General features: G+C 35.7%; 1 protein-coding gene across 1 annotated transcript in view; it reads left to right on the top strand.

Moving 5' to 3' along the window:
- The window catches only part of CSMD1 (CUB and Sushi multiple domains 1), a 984,784-nt gene that overhangs the window by 201,339 nt on the left and 766,015 nt on the right, over positions 1-17,430 (top strand). The window contains exon 2 of the mRNA XM_052696996.1: positions 10,469-10,685. Within this exon, the coding sequence (XP_052552956.1) occupies positions 10,469-10,685 (217 nt within the window). The remainder of the gene's footprint in view (positions 1-10,468; positions 10,686-17,430) is intronic.

The following is a 17,430-nucleotide window of genomic DNA, read 5'->3' as shown; positions in this document are numbered from 1 at the left end:
AAATGCTAGAAAGTCTACAGGGTAAAAGAAATCATAAAGAAAGTAATAACACTGAAAAGGAAGAGAGCAGATGATGCTCATGCAGCAGTTCTAATGAAGCATATGGATTTTCCAAGTTTTCAGAACTGGGCTTCTTGACAGTATACTTTTCTAATGTAAAACCAGACTGCTTGAACTGCTTTACAGTTTCAGCCTCATGATTTAGGCATCCAGTGACATAGATTGTAATAAAAAACCTCTTCTAAGATCCTGGTATGTGAGCAGGGCTTTCAGTGAAGTGATCTAGGAGAATAGTATCAATAAAACATGAAAGTGACAAAACTGAAATAATCAAATTTAGTACAGGCAGTTATCTTCTATGTTGCAGAAGTCTGGCAGAAATGAAATCAAGAGATCCTACCAAAATACCTGTCTTCTCTGCATAGTGTGCTTAAAACTGAGTTGCTCTTAGTCCAGTGAAGCTCAGAAGGGAATTGAGATTATTACCCTATTATTTCATGAGATCAGCTCTTTACCTTAGCCATGCAGTTGTCTCACTTTACTAGCTGTTGCTAAGCACCTGTAACAGTAATAGTGATGTTTATCTGAAGCCTCAATTTATTGTACGTTACCTTAGAAAAGTAAACAAAGTAATAAAAGTCATTGTATCCTCAATGATCTCCATCTGTAGAATGAGTTTGCAACTATGAAGATTAGACTTGTTTTAAAGGGCACTAAATCTATGTTTAGCTTGAGGCTTGATGAAGTAGAATCTTAGGCTCTCTGAAAGAACTTTGCTCAACATCACCTCTTACATATTTCATATCTGGTATGCAACTTAAATTGTTTTCCTTTCTTCTTAATGATTTTTTCCTTCATTTTGATGGATCTTGAGTACAGTTGTAGTAACTGCAAAGAAAGACTAAGGAGTTTGGAGAACTCTGCCTTTCCAGGACAGTTTAGAAGGAAAAGGAGTAAAATTAGCTACATGTGATTTAGTTTCATTTAGCCAAGTACTGACTGCTTTGTCTGAAGGAAGGATTGCTAAACTGTAGCCTTGAGTGAGCAATTATGGAATTTTAATTTTTTGGCACTGAAATGATGGTGTTGTAGACAGGATTTAAAAAAAAAAAAAAAAAAAAAAAAAAAAGCATTAAAAAGCCCTCAAAAAATGTTTTCCTATGGAGAAACATATTTTGCCATGTTTTATTTCCATGTTAACTTGTTTGAATACTGATTTATTGGTCTTTTGTACGTTTCTGTATTGGAAAGGCAACATGAAATATCTTTTTCTTTATTTGTAATGGCAGCATAATCCAACTGATGTATAATATGCATTTCAGCATTGAAAAATTCATTAAAATAGAGAAAAACTTCCGCATACCAGCAATTAAGATGTTTTGCTCTGGTACACAGCAAAGCTACCATTATGGCAGGATTTGTTTGAGAATTTTTTGCTGAACAGTAATATTTATCTTTAACCTTCACAATAATTTAATTTCAGTTGGATGCTGGATAAAGGCTTAAATGTACATAGGAAGTAATTGTGCATGGAGCTCTTGCCTGACTCTGAGTACTGATCTGAGACTTTGAAAACACCAGCATTTCTGTTTAATCAACACAATCAATGTGTATATATCCTGTGGCTAAAAGTAAGACCCGAATTTAAAATGTTTTATAGACTGATGAAGTTGCAATCACTTTGTGAATGCCTATATCAGAATTTAATTACTGCATCCATTTTAACACTTACTGACTATTAATCTCACACAAGATGGACTCAGTGAAGGTTCTAGACTAGGCACAGCCAAAAATTGTAGGATCGAATGATCTGTGTTTAAAAGAAATCAATCTAAATTTTGCAACATAGCTGCCATTTTTTCCCCCCTATTTTAAGCTTTAGCTGCCAAACTCCAGAACGTTTAATGATTCAGAAGCAACTGATTGTGTTAGGAAGGGTTGAATCTGGCAGCTGATAATGGAGTTACAGAAGCACTGATTCTGCATCTCTCCTAGTGGCAAGAAGTTATTCCTGGCGGACTTCAAACCTGCAGAGCACATGCTTACATCACTGCATACATACAACTTGGACAACACCAGTGACATCATTCTATTTCTCCTCTAGCTAGTCCAGGTGGAAGTGTGTTAGTAGCAAGTGTACAGATATGCATAGGCTGTGGTTCCCACCAGCAGATGGTCTCAGGTACTCAGCGTTTCCATACCTGCCCCCAGATCCCATTCCCCACAATACTTGGCAGCTGTAGGAGTATGAGCCCAAAGGTACAGCCTTGCTCCAGTTGCAGATATTCAGACCTACAGGCAGTCGTGTGCTTACACATACATGCAGAGCTAGACAGGACTCTCTTGGTTCTCCAGTAGCTATACTGATGTGGTGTCACATGGAGGCACACAAGTATAGATCTTGGCCTTTCAGACCTCTGGGCTGTGCAGTCTCTCCCAGTAACACATTCTCCCAATTTCCTGGCCCGGGTTACTTGCTCACTGTCTCGTCTGGCTGAACCTTTGCAAATGCACAAGCACTTGCTCATACTTGCTAAAAAATGAACAAAATCCATTCTTTCCTGTGTTGGTTTCTCCCCTAAATAACCCGTAGTAAATGATGCAATGCCAAAATGTCTTTCCCTTGCATCCCATAATGTGAGACGGTGGCCTAAACCACAATTTGAAAAGCATTCGGGAGAGCTGCTCTTGTTGCCCTGTTTTGGTAGGTTTCATGTCAGAACACTGGGGCTAAGACTCTCTTAATGCGATGCTGGGAGAGGCCCAGGCAGGGTGTCCCTTACTGTGCATTCTACACTCAGTCTTCTCCCTGCCCTGGAACACCTGCACTCTGCTGGTATGTGGAGGTGGTCCTGCAGGGGGTTGAAGTGTCCTCTGATGGAAGGAGCTGGGGCTGGGGCCTGTTGGGCTCCTCCACCTGTTGTCTTTTTTTGTGTTCCTTCGTGGGTGCAAGATCATATGACTGTACCATAGATGAGCAATAAGCTTGTTTTCACTGATTCCAGATAGAATTTTACACAAGTTATTACCACTCTTCCTGAAATGAAATATTTTTCCCTGGGTTTTGCAAGCAGACAGTGAGTTAAATTTTACTAATTTCACATTGGCCTGGGGCCATCTTAAATGCATTTAAATATTAGTAATGTTGAAGCTTTGCAGTATCAGCTCTTCCTGGCCTTGAAAGTTGGCAAATAACTAGCAAGGAGAAGCTGGCACCAAATAGAAGGGTGCTCCGTAAGCTCCTCATCCCATCAGTGCTGGCTGGGGGGTATTTCAGTTCTACCAATGAAGATGGTGGCTTGTCATTGCAAATAAATCTTCAGTGATACCTCAGTTAAAGAGAACTTGATACTTTCTGATTTTATAGGATCCTCAGAAAGTGGCTTTTAATGGTGGTGTGGGAGTTACTTAAGAATTAATGTTTAAAGGATACTTGAAGTAGCCAAATGCTGTTTGGAACATTCCTCAAAAAATAGTGCTTGTGCATCTCTGGCCATTTGACGTTTCTGTTCTTGACTGAAGTTAATTTAGGAAGTAACATTTTTATTGGGCAATAACACTTTGAGTAGGTAGCTTCAAGGTATACTAAAGGTGAAAAGCACTGATGGAGAAGCACACAGTGCACAGTGAGGTTTTTGACGGGCTGCGGGGCCTTAGTGAGTGGTAGGCAGGGAAGTACCAGGGGCTTACAAGGGAAGTCGGTGTAGAAAACGGAAAGGTAGCATATGAAAATGTATAATTAAAAAGAAAAAGGAGAAAAGCAACTAAGTGTGCAGCCACCTACTGATGTCTCACACCTATCTGCTGATCCACTGATGGCAACAAGTTGCTGCCTTGCAAAGCAACCCTTAAGAAGTGTTATCCAGCTGGTACTGCTGTCAGGCCCTGGGGCCGTGTGGGTGGGCTGGTGACAGACATGCAGTGAGGCCAGGATGATCCCCTTCTCTCATGGCCAGGTCAATGGGGAGTTGTCTGCACAGCAAGGTGGGTGTACATAGAGGGCTGCGTTTCAGGAGGGGACAGTGCCTGTACCTGTGGATAAAGCGAAGAGGTCAGACCCAATAGCTTCTGATTGTTTCTTTTTTTGAAAATACTGTATCACTGTAAGTAAGCAGCAATCAGTTTTATCAAGCTGTGTGTTGCGATAGTCAGCAACTTAGCTCATTAACTTAATTTAGGAAAAATAAAACGTACGTGAAATTGGAGTAAGAGCGCCAAATTATTTTTCAGTGTGATTTAGAACAAGTTGTGGCAAGACTGGACTATGAATTAATGTCAACAACAATTTGATTCTGTAGTAACTTGTACTTCAGGAGAAAATCTTTTAATATTTTACACTTACATAGTGTCTTTGCACTACATTGGGAACTTTTTTTTCCCCCTTTCTCATTAAAAGACATTTACAAAACTATTACTATCATAAGCTTTGCTCAGAGTCATTTAAGTTTTGGCCAATACTAATTTAAAATAGCAAAATTCCTGCAAGAGTGAATGTGCATGAATTAGGGGAGACTTAATTACAAACATAAGGTGCTCCTGGTATGTGAAAGATGTAGGACCTGAATTTTCTGTGCGGGAGCAGGAATATGAAATAAGTCTTGTAATTAAGATCTCACAAATAAGGAGAAGAAAGAGAGGATGGACTCGGGGACTTGTGCTGCTATCTATCCAAAGAAAGTGATTAATGCTATTTTATATGGACTGCCAGAGGGAGCTAATACTTAAGTGAGCTAGGTGAAGGCACATGTATTAGCTAGATCCCAGTTAGTTTTTTGTGCTCCTAGGCCCTCTGAAGGCTTGCTTGGAAACACAATATCAGTATCTGAGATCATTGCAGAGCAACACAGTAAAATGAAAAGCTATTCACCTTTTGAACACAGCTGGAGCAAGGAGCCTATATGTAAGCCTCGCTGGGGCAGTTCAGAATATAAAAGAACATTTTGTTATAGCAAAAATACAAAACAAAAAACAAACTTCGCTATCTGAAACTTTATTTTTAGAATATTTCTGAACATGTCTATTTAAAGTCAAAAAACTGATAGAACAGATCATGGATCAAACAGATGAAATAATAGTAATAAATCGCAAGCACCGCATGTTTAACCAGAATTTCAAAGACAGTCAAAAATTAATTTACTAGTTTTGTAATCTTGGGCTTAATTTCACCTGAGATTCCTCCCTTTAAGGGGATTCCATCCCATGGTGTTAAGGACGTAAGCATAAATATCAAAGGTGCGTGAAATGAACCTAACATGGTAGCTATTGAACTAACAAAAAAATGTATTTTTATGTTTTAGAGTTCTTTGTACAATACTTTAAAGATCCTGAAAGTTAACAAAGACAGGATCGTGGAAAAGAAATATATTAAGGGCTGCTAAACACAAAGGTAAGGCTAATGGAACATGTTCCTCTGCTGGAATGTATTCTTCATCCCTGAGATGCACATCTTGGAGATGAGAAGAGTCCTCTGGGGAAGTTCTACCTAGATACCTCCTTTGGTTTTTCTGTTGGAGAAGAATAACTTCCTTTGACCTGCCCTGAATAAACTGTTAGTTTTCTTTAAGAGTAATTTAGATTAGGATCAGGCTTTAGAGAATGGATATGTTAGGATCTTGCTAGACTTCTAATGTTTTTAGAGTTAATGAGAAAGATTTTAAGAATTTTGTACTGTGGGATCATAGAATGGCCTGGCTTGAAAAAGACCGTATTTTCATAGAGTTTCATCCCCCCTGCTATGTGTAGGGTCACCAACCACCCAGACCAGGCTGCCCAGAGCCACGTCCAGCCTGGCCTTGAATGCCTTCAGGGTTGGGGCATCCACAAATTTCAGGTATCAAAATCTCTTCTTGACTTCGGCACAAGAACTACATTGTTTTGTAGCTGAAGAATGGAGGACATCGCTCAACAGTCGCAAGAATAAATGTGATTTCATTTTCATTACTGTGGTTGTTCAAAATGTCTTAAACATCTGTGACTTTATTATAGTTATGTTTTAGTTTCCTTGTTCAAAATGTGCATCATTTAGCCCTTTGAAAGAGTAGATAATAGCAGGACAAGGAGAAATGGTTGTAAGTTGAAGGAGGGAAGGTTTAGGTTGGATAGCAGGGGGAAGCTCTTTAGTATGAGAATGATGAGGTGCTGGTACAGACTGCTCGGAGAGGTTGTGGATACTCCATTCCTGGGTCTGTTCAAGGCCGGGCTGGATGAGGCCCTGGGCGGCCTGGTCTAGAATTAAATGGGGAGGTTGGGGCCATACCTGCAGTAGGGGCTCTGGTGCTTCATGATCCTTGAGGTTCCTTCCAACCCAGGCCATTCTATAATTCTATGATCCTATGACCATGCAGACACTACTTTCTCTGCGAATGTGAGTAAATATGTATGCATGTGCACTTAAGTATGCATCTGTAATGTATATCAATTTTTTTACATGACATGTATTGAAAGAAGAAAAGTGGCTCTTCCTTCCTTTGTTTGTTATAGAAGTATTTCGCTATTTCACTACGTGGAAAAAAATATGTACTTTTCTCTTTCTTATTATTAATTACAGGTAAAAGAGGACGTAATAAATATAGTTATACATATAAAGTATGAAAAAATATCAGATTTTTTTTTTAGAAAATATTTAGACTGTTTGCATTGTCATTTTGTTTGAAGTTGTATGGCAAAGTACTATTTAATTCTACTGATTTTTAGTGGTTTGAATCCTATTTGACCTCAGATCTGAAGGCAAAATTGCAGTTGTAGGTTTTTCTCACGTACTTTCGCCTGCGGTTCTCAGCTGAGAAAAGTTGTGCCTGAGCTGGTCTGTACAGTCTTCGTAGAGGATAAACAAATAATCTTTTAAAGTAAGCTTTAGTTTCTAAGGCTGAAATCAATGTCAGTGAAATTGGTGATTTTAAACCACAACTCAAGATCTTCAGATTTTTTTATATTACTTTTTTTTTTTTTATATGTTACAGTTAAAATGCCTGTCCTTCTTTGAGGCAAAATTCAACAGAAAACTAATGTTAGTTATACAATTTGCATTCATACAAACAACGATGTGGTGTTGAATTAATGAAGTATTGGCAGCCTGATACACCTTCAGTATTAAAATAATTCAGTGTAGTAATTGTCTTCAATGAAAAATGGCATTATTTATTTTTTAATCTGCAATTTTGACACAAGGGCTAGAATTGAAGGGAATGGCATGAGTAGATTCTTTTTTGAGGTGTTCAGTTGTATTCAGCATACATTTCTTTTCTGCTCATGTTCAGCCCAACAGAACTCTGCTAATAAGAGTATTCCTTTAATATTTTCTTGTCAGTATATTCAATTTATTTAATTTTTTCTTTGTTTCTGAATTCTCTGGCATTTGTAGACATGATGTGTTAAGGCACGCACAAGAAACAAAATCTTTAATCTCATCAGTATCCTATTACTGTCTCTGTAGTTAGGGACTGCATTTGTTTGCATGATATTTCATTGCCAACTCTTACCTAATTTGCTGTCGCCTGTCACATGTAAGCGTCTTCATTCCTGCTCTCCAAGTATATCCTCCTACTGAATCTCACTTTTAGATTTTAAGTGATTTGATGCTGCATTTACTCAGCAGAGGTGTAACATTTGACAGTTCTAGAAGATTGGGGCTTACTTTTATTGACAAAATAGGTATTATACCGGTAGCATATGATGCTTTTCCAAATATCCTTCTCTTAACATTTTGAGTCATAGCAGGCAGGGACCTAAACAGATGCCAGTTTTCTCAAATTGCACATTTCATGTAGTCTCTTTGAGTATTGCTAAGTTCTGGAAAGAAATCCTCTTTGCAGTTTCCAGTGTGCAGCAAAGAGATTACTAGGAGTTGGCTATGTATTAAATATATTCAGGATTTTTATCCACTTATTTACTTTTATTTATTTTAACAGATCACTAAATAAACATATATGGATGTAGACATTTAAAATTAAGAGCAAAGCTGAATAGCACATTTTCTTTTTCTTATTCTCTTTTACTTTGTGCTTCTAGAATACAAAGTGAATAGGCAGTGAATGTTTGTGGATAAATATGTAGAAGAGAGCAAAAGCAAACTGGAGGAAGAAAGGGCTAGAGATGCTAAGAAATGACTAAGTTAAATGGAGATAAAATCTTGGCTATCGCATTTATCATTAGTTTATTTTCTAAGAGAATAATGCACAGTGACTTGAATTCACTGTAAGGATTAGTAAAACATCTTTTGGAATAAAACTGAAGTGTGGGATAATTTTAGTGTGAACTATAGAATTCAGATTCCACTTATACAGAATTCAAATAAATGTATTCAATAAGTATTGTACTCTTTCTTTATCCTTTGTTCCTGCTTCAGTTTCTTTACTCATAGTTCCTCTTCCTCGCTTTCATGTTATCTTACCCTTTTGCAGATTTTTCAGTAACGTAAACTGATTTTTTTTTTTTTTTCTTCTCAAATAAATGAAAATAATTGTGGTGGTGGTAAAATGTGGGCTATTAGTGTTGTCGAAATAGGTTGAGGGGTGGAACGGATATGGCCTTCTGGGGATTCTGAGAGACAGTGTGGAGGAACAGTCACTGAAGGCTGCAGGAACTTCTGCAGGTAGACACACAGGAGGCTGCAGGACTGGGACCATTTTGTGGGTGGAAGAACTCACTTGCTAGCACCAGCAATTTTCTGTGTTCTCTTAAGTGCTTCCTAAGAGACTGAGGAGGTAACTTGTTTGTCTGGCTAGAAGTCTAAAATGTAGCTAACACTTGTGTTACATTATTCATGTAATTTCTGCTCCTAAAAGTCTTTGATAGATTTTAAGCAAAATGCTAACTCGCACTTGATCTATGCTTGATCTCCTCTTTCAAATCAACCCTTTCATGCCAGAGTGGTAGGAAAGAAGCATGGCTTACAGGAGATACTTGATTTGATTTACACAAATGGATTTGTGGATGTTGGTGATGTGAAGTGCCTCATTACAGTGTTAGAATAGTGGGTGGTCACTATAATTTTCCTTTTCTTATTTTCAGAAAAAGTATTTCTGTGGTAATTAAGTTATTTAAAATTGTTCCCTGACATTTGTATGACATTTCTTCTGTGGTTGTAGGAAAAGGAATGCAATGCCAAGAATCTGCAAGGATACTGACAAATTACAATGAACAGTACATAACTGAAAGTTTCATACTGTGTTCATGATGTAATATGTTCCTTTTCCAGGAATGTTTAATAACATCAGTTTTATTAAAGCAATCTGAATCAATTGATAGGTATGCTAGAGAAGATTTTTAGTTTAAAGGCTTCCTGAATCCCTGCAGCCTTTTTATCTATTCATTAGAGTTTCTGTTAGATTTGAAATTTAGTAATGATTACTTATTAGTTCTTTAGTTTTAACTGTGAATCTCTTTTATTAGATCAATTTTATTAAGATTTGAAAACCTCCCACAAGCATTTGACAGCACTGCTCAGAAAGATTCAGTCTCAGAAACCTACTACTGTGAAGTTAAAAATAAAATTGCAGCCTGAAATGCTCTCCTGGTTTAGGTATAACAATAAATGCTGGGATTACACTTGTTCTGAAGTGCTTAAATGCGTATAATAATCCAAGCATTACAGTGCAGAGAATGTCCTTAAACTTCTCTCTCCTCAAATGTTTCATTAATGCATCTCTTCAGGTCAGAGCCAATACAAGCACTGTGTGTGGGATTAACAAAATCGAGTTGGAAATTAGTGAGTGTGCACTGTAAACGAATGTTTTTTGCTGAAGACTTCCCGTTAATGAGCTGCTATAGTCTCACAGGGCCTGTTTGATGTTCAGAAGGGACAAATACCTGCTGAGTAAATTCTTAATGCTGTTATTCTTGAATCCTAAAAACAAAGTTCACACTATCTTGATTACAATACAGAACCCTAAGTGTTTTATATTACAGAGATTTGGCTGCATTTCTTAAGTGTGACTGTATTATTGTGGGCATCAACGGAACGCATAATAAACATGTCTGCAGTTTACTTTTGATGTTGATGGCATGTTTCAGATTTGCAAAAAACCCTTATAGTTTGTATATTATAAGATCTCTCTGCAAAAACTATTATATATAAATATTACAATTATTTCTTATATTATATAAATATGTAAATGGTATCCACCAAAAAACCTCTGAATGTGCTCTCGCATTAAAACTGTCCAACTGTTGAATTTATGGCATCAAGACTAATGCTTAATTTTCACATTTGGATGAATATGTCATACATTATTAATGCTACATAACCTCAAATAATGATTAATTGCATAAAAAGAACATAGGTGTCTAAGAAAAGCCAACAGTAGGGTTTTGAATTCAGAGAGAAGAGCAGTATAAATGTGATTTTAAATTGTGTTTGGAATACGGGAAAAAATATAACATTAAGTTTCCATATAGTCACTCATGTAAGAATATGTACTGTGGGAGGAAAAATCCACTGAAATGCTTGTTTTGCTTTCTTCTTCTTCAGGTCAAAACTGTGGAGGTTTAGTACAGGGACCGAATGGTACTATAGAAAGCCCTGGATTTCCTCATGGTTATCCAAATTATGCCAACTGTACATGGATCATTATCACAGGAGAACGAAACAGGATACAATTGTCGTTTCATACTTTTGCCCTCGAGGAAGATTTTGATATACTGTCAATTTATGATGGACAGCCACAGCAAGGCAATTTAAAAGTGAGGTAAAGTACTTTTTTTATCCTTCATTTGTTTCTGTCTCTCTCATTCTCTGATTATATGTAGCATCAGTCTTAGTTCAAATTTGCTCAGTTCAGGGGTAGTTCCAATAAAAGCCCCAAGTAAGAGCACTTCTGCACTGAAGTAGCTTTTTTTTTAATCTGTCACCATGATGGAATCTAGATTTGGCATAGAGATGCTTTCCTGAATGCACCTGTCCTCATTCCTAGTTCCTATTGAGATCACACTTTTGTAATCCTATGCCTACAGTATTTGAAGGAAAATTTAATTATGCTGCAAAAAGTGTCCCACTGAATGTGGTATAGGCAAAGTGGTGGACAGTACAGTAGTCTTTGAGAGGCAGACTCATTAGTGGGTGTCAGGCAACCTCTGGAAACACCAGATTAAATGCTTGCAAATACCAAGGAGTTGAGCTGAGATTTCTTGACTCTGCCAGAATTGAAATTCTTTTGCATATACAATTTTTTTATAGTCAGGGACCTGTGAAGTTCAGAAATTATGGTGTCTTACATCTTTTAGTACTACTAAAATTAGAGGGATGATTTAAAGATATTTTTTGATCTTCAAGCTTTTCAAGAACACGACTTTAGATTTTGGAACATTAATTTCTGTGGTACGTGACTTGTTTCCTCAGCCATTTGCTAGATCTAGACAGCAGTGATTAAAAATCAGCATTGCTGTTGGTTCTGCTATGTCATTTTCTCTTCAGGCGTGAGATTTATGAAGTACTGTAAAACACTACTGTCAGTTCTGTTTTCTGATTGCTCTTTTGCATGATGCAGATTTATATTATACTGCTAAAACAAATGTCGTAACATCACCAATGTGTTCTGCATTTTTAGTGAGTGTCATTGCGTTTCTGACAAAAATCATATTCTGATTGATTGTTGACTCAGTGCAAAAAGTTTTGAAAATCGTGGAGCTACCCCTGCTTTTCTGTGCAATATATGTGCTTCTTTTCCTGTACTTACTGATTTTTAGTACTTATATCACCTACATACAGGGAGTACTTCTGATTAGGTCAAATGCTGTTATTATCAGTAACTAACATTCCCGCTGCTTCTACACTAATCTATTAGTAGAAAATTGTTTAAGGGAAGAACACAATTTGATGTTCTGTGGTTATGAAAGTAGGAGACAGAAAGTTTACTTTGTAGAACACTAATGTTAGAAAAGCGGAATTTGATTGACAAAATGTTATTGACATAGCTTGTGCTCTGTGACTTAATTTTTCCTCAGCTTAGTTGCACAAATCATATTCACAGGTGTGCCTTTCCACAATTGCACATGTGAAGATGATTAATTCAGCAAGATATTGGAAATTAAGGTCTTGCATTTTAGCTGATGATGTTCAGATGTAAGAGAGCTTCTTGGAACATTCCCTTCAGAGTATGCATATTATTCATATTTTTGCACAGGTGGAAATACTGTGCTAGATTTTTTATAATTATATATATTTTTAGCTATCATACAGAATATTGAGATTTTTTTTAAAAATAGTTGTGTAATTGTATAGCTTTCACAAATTATAATTGAGTAATGTTCATCACAGATTTTGTATTGCCTTTTGTAGCTGTTGAAGTAAAATTTAGTAAAATGATGTAGTACAGGCTAGGTTATAGCGAGGTTACTGTGCTTCCTGAAGAACATTTTTGTATTCACCAGCGTATTTTTACTAAATATCTTAGTTTAAAACTAAGAAAGTAGAGCCACATTTGTAATATATGTTGAAATGATAAGGTAAAGGAATAAGTAATTTTAAGTTGTGGAGAAAGGAAAAGAGAAGTAGTTCTAAGATGCGTATGAACTTTGTATGTTATTGCATTATTGAAGTGTATACTCATTTAAAGGAACAAATTATATATGGCAGCGGTCATAGGTTATTGTCAGATATGTTACTAAGAGGTTGAGAAGTAAGGCTATAATAGGAAGAATGATGACAGTTAAGGATCTAAAAATACTATATCATTCTTGCCTATTGTAGATAAAACCAGACTAGCACTCTTTCATTCTGTGTGATTATTATAATCTCAAAAATTCTCAAAAATGAATTCCAGGAAATTGTGGTCATTGTTTTCTTATTCAGAAAAGCTGCTAATTAAACTCTACATGCTGATAGGAAGATGCAGATGTACAGACATAAATATTTTGCGTGTACACACAGCCATCAGTAACAATTTTGGACACGTGATATGTATTATTTGGAATGTAGTTTTGAAATGTCTGCTTGCCTTCATTCTGAGGCCTCCTATGCATTATTTAGCATACTGCAGTCTAGGTAGTAATATATTAGATGCTCCTTGTTATTGCCTACATTAGTTGAAGTAAAGATTTCTATTCTAATGATGCTGTAACATAGAAGATAGAAGTTGCTAACAAAGCATGCCATAAAATAAAGCTTATAAAATTTTTTTGACAGTCATATACACAATATATGCTAAATAGCAATATGTTCTTCCTGCTTTCTTGAGTCATTCAGAAATAAGAAAGAATGAACAGTATCCCCTTTTTTTTTGTCAGTAAGCAATAAACAATATGCAAATTCTTCACAACTTCACAATCCAAGATTTCAGATTACAAAAAATCACTGAAGTAAAAGTTTGGGCTTCTCGTTATTAAGCTTTTTTTATTTATCTTACTAAACTAACATTTATCATGTATCCAGCATGTTTGGAATTTCAGAGGTTTGTCTTTTCATTTCTTTGAAAAAGACATCCATCTTTCTTTTCTCTGGGATCAAGAGAACAGTAAACAATGTGGATTGATTGATTTCTGTACAGAGCTGCTGATGTTGCAGCAACTAAAGCTTTGTGCAGGTTAGCATTTTGCCATTCCTTGTTTCTTTTTTTTTTTTTGCCTTCCCCATGAAAACTTACTGATGTATTTTTGGTTATTTTTGCTTCTGCATTGCACGTATTTCTTACAAATCAATTTATCCACTTGTTGGTTTATTTACTTGTGTGTGTGAGCTACTGAGTTTCTGAAGGAGATATTAAAGGAATGAGCACAGTTTCCCTCTATCCACAGTACAGAGTACATTTATTTTTCCAAATGAAATATTCATTTATCATGGCACTAAGTAACAGAAGCACTTATTGTTCAGTTTGGTAAAACAAGAAAAAGCAATAATTTCAGTAGAACAGTCTGGTATCCTGTATATTTGTAAGAAAAATAAAACTGTTATTATATGGTTAATGAAACTTATTAGCGAGTTCCTGACTGTAAAAATGTTATCGAATGTCCTTCCTTTTTATGTTTCAACTGATTTGATTGATTTTTTTTTTTTTTTTTTTTTTTCCTCAAGTATTATGGTGTTATGAAGAAAGAGCCAGATTTTAGCCACAAGGCTAAAACGTGATTCATTTTTTATCAGAGTCATAAAATGTCCTGAGCTGGGAAGGACCTGTAAAGATCATTGAGTCCAGCTCCTGGCTTTGTGCAGAACTACCTAAAAATTAAACCATGTTTCTGATGAGCTAATTGCTGATAGAAGCGTTCCACTAGCATCATGAAGGGCATGCAGTTGAAGGAAACATTAAAAAAAAAAAAAAAAAAAAGTGCAATAGTGGCTGATTCAACAAGGCATTTATTTATTTTCAAAAAATTTTGAAAGGTGGGAATCCTACTCCTAGCATTTTTAACTCCTCAGTTCCAATCTTAAGCAGTTTAATTTTTTTTTTTTTTTTTTTTTGAAAGCTTACATACTATAATAAAAATAATTCTTTTTTAATTCTCCAAATCATGGAGTGTTGTTGGAACTCCTGCCTTTTTGAAATGTGGGAGTTGCCACGTTTGAAATGGATTTTCACATGAGCTACTGTTTCTTGAGAGGGAGAGGGGGAGGAAGTATTTTAATAGGTCAGAGAAATCCATGAATCTATAATAAAAAGTATTTTAAAGTGATTTTTTTAGTCAATTTTTTTCTTTAAAAAATAAATGTGGTACTGTAGTGAAGATACAGTTAGGATCAATTCCTTTGTCCACTGTGGAGGCAGATACCTTTTTAATTTCCTTATTAAACTGGTTATACTATGTGATTCATCAGAGAAGTTATGCGTGTTCCTTCTTCACCTTTTCCTTACTTCTTGACTGAAGTTGTGTAAATTGTAGCCATGATTTGATGCATTTATAGTGTTTTACAGCCATAAGTATTAGCTAGAAGTGAAGAGTTGGGATGTGACTCCACAAAATACTAATTTCTTTCATTTTAGAAACTTTAGAATGCAAGAAATCTTATTGCTTAAGGGCAACAGTCAGACTTGACTTAAGAAGATAATAAAAATTAGTTGTATGAAGGCACCTTTCTAATAAAAAAGCATTATTCAGCACATTTATAACCTGCTGAGAAATACAGGATATTCTTTATGGATAGCTGTTATGTATTTCACATTACAGCATTTTAGAGTAGATTTTTAATTTTGGGTAAGAGGTGCACGCTGTCTCCCTTCTTATTTGTAATTGGATACCAATATATTAGAAATGATGATTACTTCAGCTTGAAATAAACATATTTGTGATCTAGGTCAAACAGCTATACGTTTATTGATTCTGTGTTATTGAAAGTTATTTTATACAACAACCCCCTTGGTGTATCCGTTAAAAATATTTAAAGCTACAAAAAAATAGAAGATTGCACATTGCCAGTGTGGGTATGGATCTATCAGAGACATTTGTGATTGTTTCAGAAGCTCCTAAGAAACTCTGCAATTTTTCACACAATTTAGATACAGGATAAATTCCTGTAAGATGTGACTTTTTAGAAATGGCATACTAAATAATATTAAGAAGACAGGTAAATACAGTTAGGGAAATTACAGCTCTTGAAAGTTAGACGCAACTTTAAAACTCTCTTTAGGGTAAACTGGTGATACAGTTGATTTCAGAAATTTCAATCAAGTTTCCGACTAGATGATAGAATGGTCATAAAAAAAAAAGATAGAAAATGGTGACTTGATTGTTGTTTGTGTAAGGAATTTTTTTTACTCTTAAGTACGTCAGTTTTTGAGAGTGGAGATAACTGCTTAACTTTGCACGTAATTGTTTATTTCACATGCAGTGTGCTTAAAGCTGTTCTTCCTCTTTCTGCATTTCCCATCTTGTTCAAAGACAATCCTTTTTATTTTTGAAGATACAAGTTGAATTGATAGAATTCTGTACAGAAGTGTTCCTGATCAGTGTCCTCAAATTCCACCTGTGTAATGACTTTTACTCAAGTTTTTGGTCAGAGATCAGTCTGTTAATGTCCTAGCATGGCCTTTAGAGAATTTACAACTAGACTCCTCACTGAGAAAGAAATCCACTTATTAAAATCTGGCCCATTTGGAGAATTGTTACTATGCAACTTTATTACAGGATTTGCCAGTTTCTATATAATTGTGATAGGTAACTTTTAAATTTGGATGTAACACATGTGCTCTGAAGAAATTTTTACTGCTTGTTTTGGAGAGGAAAAACATCCTTTATGTGTTAGCTTGATAACAAATTAAATTAAGAAAAAAAAAGCTTTATGAAATGTAATAACTGATTCGTTATATTTCTGATGCATGTAATTAGGTTAAACTGTGAATCATGTTCTCTGCTGTCATCTGGTAATTACCTGCCTGTCTTAACTGAGTCTTGTGATTACTGACTGTATGATCATAGTCTGTCTTTGGGTAAGAGAGCCACCCTGTGCTGGACCAGGAGGTAGTGATAATAGGGTTAGTTACAGTATTACAATTTTTCAGGCATTTGAGATGAGTGCACGGTCTGTTCTAAGCTGATGCAGTGGAAACAAAGCATTATCTGATAGCCAGTCACAATTAGTTCAGCTTGTAAAACAAAATTTGTAAGCAAACTGTCAAAAATGTACAGTTGTCAGTGTTACTTATAAATTTTCCTCAGTTTTCATCTTTTTCATATTCAAATGAGCATCTATTGACATTATCAGGGACACTGAGTTTTGACAGTCATGTTTTTCACACTTATGTGGAGAAAGGGAAAAAAAAAAAAAGTGCTGTAATTCTTGATTATTTCTGGCCTCATTCTTTACTGCGGGTGAAAATTGTGTATGCTTATCTACATTCTACTGAATGAATTTATCAAAACATGGCTAGCTGATGTAGAAAGCATATAATGAGAGTGACACTGATCATAAGGAAAGTGAAGACAAATTTTAATAATAGGCTCAATACCAATTTGGCAGGAAACTGCATCCTTACAGAACATTTACTATTGACTGTCTATTCTTACCATTGATTTGTCTATATTCTCTTCCACCTGCAGACCTCATTTTTATTCTTGTATTTCAGCAAAAAGACTATTTAAAATATATTTATATATACATCCTTTTCTCATCTCCCACTCCCACAACACACACCTATACTCTGCAATTCTCTTTGAAGAGCCTACTGTGTACAACATTGTGAGAGAAAAGCAAAATGACAAGGAAGAGAAAGTAACAGATGGTAATATTAGACTGCATGTTTTTCTTAGCTACTGACAGTCATGTTCACTAGGCTTCTGGAGCTAAATATGCATAGTATGGCCTTAAGTAACAAAATTGTTCTGAAAGTTAACACAAATGTATATGCAGTATTGAACAATCCATTCAATGTTTCCTATTTCTTAAGATAATCATTTAATTCATGAATTAGACAATAGTCCATTATAGTTTCTCAGTCACTTTTTCTTTGCCCCAGAACTCATCTCACTTATATACTGTATGAGCAACAAAAGCCCTTCCTCTCC

Source organism: Tympanuchus pallidicinctus, unplaced genomic scaffold (genome assembly GCF_026119805.1).
Source record: "Tympanuchus pallidicinctus isolate F22 unplaced genomic scaffold, pur_lepc_1.0 scaffold1, whole genome shotgun sequence".
NCBI lineage: Eukaryota > Metazoa > Chordata > Aves > Galliformes > Phasianidae > Tympanuchus > Tympanuchus pallidicinctus.
This window is presented reverse-complemented; position numbering and strand designations above follow the sequence as displayed.